At 31.7% G+C, this 6,407-nt stretch overlaps 1 protein-coding gene across 1 annotated transcript in view; it reads left to right on the top strand.

Moving 5' to 3' along the window:
- Positions 1-5,667, top strand: part of LOC105621766 — a 27,309-nt gene extending 21,642 nt beyond the window's left edge. Inside the window, exons 16-19 of the mRNA XM_012203222.1 lie at positions 677-853; positions 4,286-4,447; positions 4,587-4,815; positions 5,333-5,667. Of these exons, the coding sequence (XP_012058612.1) occupies positions 677-853; positions 4,286-4,447; positions 4,587-4,815; positions 5,333-5,667 (903 nt within the window). The remainder of the gene's footprint in view (positions 1-676; positions 854-4,285; positions 4,448-4,586; positions 4,816-5,332) is intronic.
- Positions 5,668-6,407: the final 740 nt, after the last annotated feature.

Below are 6,407 nucleotides of genomic sequence, written 5' to 3'. Positions count from 1 at the left end.
ACGATGAAAATCTTCCCAGAGCTTTCTACTTGGCTCTCAATCTTNTTATTTTTATTTTTAATTGTTTACTATGTTTTTACATTATTCCCCAAAGAATTTGTAATTTTTTTTTTATACATCTGAGAATGGCTCAATCTTGAAGCCGAAACATGTATGTGAATTCTTGCTATTTTTGTAATATGACAATTTGCAAAGTATAAAATAATTGATCTTTTCTTCAGTATATATATATATATAATTTTATTTTAATTTTATAATTTTTTATTCTTATTATCTGTCGATATATTAACTTTGTTGTTACTATCAGAGTCCTTTACTTTATTATTCTGATGTAATTATTATGAATTAATTTTGTGATACAATAAAAAAAATTTTTTTCGAAACCAGAATGACTTTTCTCACAATAAAATCCGCGATACGCCTTTGTTACTGCAAGCTGTTGATCAAGGATGAAAAATAATTTACAAAATTCGTCTTTGTAAAGCCAAATAAACAATTAAATTAAGCAATTTGATCCAAATAAAATCAAAATAGAAATTGAAGAAAAATAATTAAATTGATTTGAATAAAAGAAGTTTACTCCTTGAAGTAAAATTTTTATGTTTCGCAGAGAGTATTTATTTATTACGCATTTTTCATCTATTTGAATTAATATACGCCATGCTGCTCCGATCAGGCACGAATCGCCAAAGATCTAAAGGACCTACGCGACCAGAGTGTCTTTGCGTTTTTTATGATGAACGCCCTCTTCGTCCTGATCGTCTTTCTGCTGCAATTGAACAAAGACTTGTTGCACATCAAGTGGCCATTCGGCATCAAGACGAACGTCACATATGATCATATTACTATGGAGGTAAAACCAGCTCCGTCGGCGCTTCGTATCCTCGATCATGGCTTTATCTCAAGCACATTAACGATATAAACTTGAACTTCAATTTGAATCTGTGTGTTAACTCTCATGCCTCACTAATAGAGCAATACACATAGCATATCTTATCCAATTTGATTATAAAAATATAAACATATCATAAAAAGATTTTTTTAATCAACTAGACATTAAATGATATCAACAAACATATATATATATATATGTTATAGTAAAATTATTTTGGAAATATTTCAGAAATATTTCCAAAATAATTTTATTGCAAGATTTAAAATATTTCAGAAGATTTTTATGAATTTTTTTCAAAATATAAGTATATCCAGGAAGTCAGAGTTTTTGAACTATTCATCTTCTTACAATATTTGCGCAGTATTTCTAAAATATTTTCATAAAATATTTTAAAACGTTTTACAAATGTTTACAAATATTTCAGAAATATATCAAACAATGATTCATATAAATATTTCATGCCGTGTGGGAATAATGAAAAAAGCATTGGAAAAGCATTAAGGAACGAAAGACTGGATATGTCGTATTGAAAAGGCGTTTAAGAGTTAGATTTACGAGATCAATCAAACGGATTAACTGAGATAACGAAGGATCGATGGATCGATGGACTGATCGACGGAGTCTTTTATATTTACTATTCTAATCTTGTGCCGTCTCTTTTTTTCTGTTTCTCTCGCATTTCTCTCCACGCAACAGACCCGCATCGCCGCCGATCTAATAGAGCTACGCAACAAGAGCGTGTTCGCGTTTCTAATGTTCAATGCGTTGTTCGTTCTGATCGTATTCTTGCTACAGCTGAATAAGGATCAGCTGCACGTTGTCTGGCCGCTCGGCGTCAAGACCAATATCACCTACGTCGAGGAGACCTCGGAGGTATCCGATGAAGCATCAGGGGAAAGGATTAAGTCGGTGGTGTTCCATACACACGGTGTTAAAACCGCCCTCGATACGCTTGGATGATCATTTTTGACATTTTCCTTTATTAAGGCTCCTGACTAGTTAGCATGCATTCAAAATCAGTCGGCGACCTGGCGAAATGTGGCGAAATCGATAGCTACACACACAAGCCATTTATTTGCTTAATTGTGGAAATGTAACGTGTCTCGTATTTAAGAAAATGGGCAGAACTATAGTTATCCTGGAATTTTATAGGTAAAAGCGCATATTTCATTCATTTCAACAGCTTTTCAAACCGTGTGTTTCTGTCCGAAATTAGGCTTACTTTATCTGTCTTTTACGACTATTTATTGACTATTAAGGGAGAAAAGAACAATTTCTGCCTATTTTTAAAGCAATTTTGTCATTTAAATTTATCCAAATTGTCTTTATTTACAAATGGCTTGCAACATAAATTAACGTGTCATTTCTCAACATGACCGCCGCAACTAGACAGGAGGAGCCTTAAGACTAAATTTCGCAAATAAAACTTGTCAAAATTACCAAATATTTAATATAAGAGATTAATTAAATTATCTTCCTAATATCTTCCTTATTATATAATCCTTATTATATTATTATATTATTATATTATTATATTATTATTTTTAAAAATTATAATTGTTAATATAATTATCAACAAGTAATTAATTAGTTAATTAATCAAAGATAATTAATAAAAATCGTAATAATAATAATAATAAAAGTTTGCTAAAAATTATGTTGCGCAAGTATTTTGAAAATATTTTATTGATTCTTTATTTTGAATTTTTAATTTTTGAATTTGAATCTCTAGGCTTTGAATTTTAAGAAAATTTGGAGTGTCTCGAAATTATCAATTTATTGGATTACCTGAGTCTCGAAATTATCAATTTATTGGATTACCAGAGCATCCCAACGCGTCGGGGGCGAGTACTGTACCTCGGTGATGATTGCACTGATTCAATATATACATACATTGTTGTGTCATTAACTCAACTGACTCGTTTGACAGCACGTGGAAAGTCTTCGATTAATATTCTTACGCACAGGTACTTCACATGGGTCGGATGGAATGGAATGGCGTGGGAGATGATTTCTAGTGATCCTGACTAGAAATAACCAGAGATTAATGTCACAATAACATCTTTCCGTTTACCTCTTCTCACCAAAATGATACGAGATTGATTCATGAAATTAAATTAATACTTATTAATTTAATTACATATTGATGTAAAAGTAGAGGACATCGAGAGACTTATTTATCTCAAAAGAATTAAAGCTAATAATTTTTGAGCAAAAATAATTCTTCAATTCTCGATTTTGTAAAAAAAATAATTTTATTTGCTTTATTCTATATAATATATTCTATATTTTATTCTACCATATATGATATTTAAAAATTATTTATTTTATTTTATCATCTAAATTGAATAATGCCTAAAAATTATTAGTAATAATTATTATTACGTGAAAATAATTAAACATTGACATTACATTTCTAATATAAATTTAAGTGTCATTAAAAAACTAATATTAATTCACAATTAAAATTATTAATTATTAAAAATTTAACTGAGTAGTACTAAAAGAGAATGAATTTGTCTCTCTATGTAAGAGTCTTAGGATCGCAGAGACTCTACAAAGCCTCCTGGACTTATAGAGCCTCAGATCTGCATTTCTTTTCTCGTTGTATCTAACTTTGACCATGCACCATACTGTTAGTTGTGGCAGCGGACGAGCACCACTAACGTACGCGTAACGCGATGGTTGCTTTCAGTGTCTTCGCATCGAGGATTCAACCGAGCACGTCTTACGTCGTTCATAAGTCTATATATGCGCGTGTACATATTTTGTATATATATGTACATAAGTGTGTTAATCTTAATACGCACGAAAATCATTGATGATTACAGAATATTAACTGCTAACGACCTGTCCTTATATTTAATTGTTTTTAATCGAGCACGCACTCACCAAGAAACAATTTCTGATGGCAATCGATCGATTATTACCGTTTTTTCAAATATAATTTTAAGTAAAGTTTTCTTACAAATCGCGAAAAAATAATTGTAAAATTTAAAATCAGCTCAGATTAATTTAAATTAGCTTATTTTAATAATTTTTTAATTAATTTTAATTAATAACTTTTTAAATTAATTTAATTAAATTTAAAAAATTAGAATTTAATTAAAATAACACAATTGACAATTTTTTTTAAATTATCAAAAACCGCTGATTTGATTAACGATTATTAAAATTTAAGTTGTTATTAAAGTTACTATCGATAATATTACATTAATAAGTTAAAATTTTAAAGTTTTTTGGAGATTAAATAAAAAAAGTCTTTGTTTTTAAAAAATAAGTTAAATAAGTAGATGTATCTACTTAATTTCGATTACCACGGGCGTTGCTTCTCAAAAATAATGCTTAATCGCGTATCGCAACGTATTCTACACACGTGTGATTTTTCAGGTGCACATCTCGAAGGAGTATCTACAACTCGAGCCAATCGGTCTCGTATTTGTCTTCTTCTTCGCATTGATATTGGTTATACAGTTCACTGCGATGTTATTCCATCGATTCGGAACACTGGCCCACATTCTGGCCAGCACCAGCTTAGATTGTTACAAGAAGGTGCGTTTACATTTCTTATAAAATTATACGCGTTGCAAATGAGTTTGTCGTTTCAACTTAAAATTAGTAAAAATGACTTCTTGTTGTAATAACTTGATACTTTTTGAGCTGTTTCGTAAATGCTTAATGATATTCATAGACGAAGGATCTCTCCGAGGAAGCCTTGTTATCGAAACACGCAGTTGATATAGTGAGAGATCTCCAAAGGCTGGACGGAATAGAAGGTGATTACGAGGAGGGCAGCGGTAGCGGGCCCGGTAGACGAAAAACGATCCGGAATCTGGAGAAGAGTCGTAGAAAGACGCAGGCCATCAACACGCTCGATGTGGCCTTCAGGCAACGTTTCTTCAGCATGAATGAGGGTGCAGGTAAGCAAAAGAAGAATGACCCCCAAAACAAAGATAAAATAAAATTAAAAAAATATTTCAAATATATATTAATATATTAATACTTAACTTTTTGAAGACGGGAGCTTTCTAATAAAAATCTTGAAGAAAAATTTGTTTTCTAAGCAAGTTTTCGATACTGATCTCAGAGAATTCCAAAATTCAAAAATGTCAGAAAAATAATCTAATTATTCTATAAATCAAATTTCATAAAAATTGAGAAAATAATGTTCATATAAAAGGGGATGATTTCAAATGAATTGCTTAATCTACAAAAGATTAATATTCTTAAAACTAATAATAGCGTTTTCGAGAGCAGTGAGTTTGAACCCAATCAAGATCGATTAACTCAAAAGTATCATAATCTATCTAATTAGGAACTGAAGTTTTAAGAATATATAATGTCAGAGCATTAATCAACATGGATTAGGTTCAAACCCACTACATTTGAAAATTCTATAAGTTCTTTCTTTGTAATATTAAATGAAAATCTTTCCAGGTCTGTCAAGGAACATGTCGACACGACGAGAGGCGTTCAAGGCGTTCGAAGGCAGGCGCAACAGCATAATGGCAATGCGCCGGAAGTCGCAGATGCAGACCCTGGGTGCGAACAATATCTATGGCGTGGCGGGTAACCCCCTAGGAATTCAAGGCCGGCCATCCCGCAGTAGTCAGATATCCGTGAAGGATGTGTTTGAGGGACATCCGGCGACGTCGGGAACAGGCCATGTGAACGCCGGCTACGAAGGTGATGACAGCCCCGTCAACAGTCTACGTCTACAGAATCTTGGCGGCAGCCAGGTCACGTGGCGAGAGGTGAACTCCAACGTGTGACCACGTCCATCAGCTCGTTGTTGCGATAAATTAACGAAAAATTTATTTATTCGATGAATTTATTTATCGAAGAATTCATTGCGAGTTCAATACATATTTCTTCCGAGTAGAATTTCTAAATTCTATTGCACGAAGGTTTCATCGCGCTTCTCCCCAAGAAACACACCAAATTAAGAGAAAGTTGAAATGACTTTATTTTGATGTCGGGAAAGTCAAAATGATGATTTTTTTGTTATGAAATTTAATTACGTTAAAAATTAAAATAAAATCATTTTTTGTTGATTTTGTGTTCCTTGGGTTTTGCAGTTTCCTCTCAATTTTCCTCTTTTCAATACGAATTTCAAGAAAAAAAAGGGAGAAAAATGTTTCGAGTGGATTTGGTGACTTAGGAAATGTGAAAATTAACGCAAGTTCTTAAGACTATTTGAAAATGAGATCTTAAAGATATCATTAAGAAGATCATGCATTTGCAGATTCTTTATAACGGAAGTTTTTAATATTTAAATTCCATTAATATTACGCTCCATTAACTATATCTGCAACAAAATAATTTTTATTAATACAAAAAAGAAAGAGACGCACGAATTTAGCTAAGAAAGCACAAATACATTTTCTTTTCACGTTATCTTACACACTTTTCTAACATTCCGCTCGTTATCTGCTCTTTTTTGTCATTATTATTCCATTTTTGATCATTGAGATCCATAAAGAAATACATTCTGTATCGTAACGTTGCATTA

The sequence above is a fragment of the Atta cephalotes genome (genome assembly GCF_000143395.1).
Source record: "Atta cephalotes unplaced genomic scaffold scaffold00037, whole genome shotgun sequence".
In the NCBI taxonomy this organism is placed as follows: domain Eukaryota; kingdom Metazoa; phylum Arthropoda; class Insecta; order Hymenoptera; family Formicidae; genus Atta; species Atta cephalotes.
This window is presented reverse-complemented; position numbering and strand designations above follow the sequence as displayed.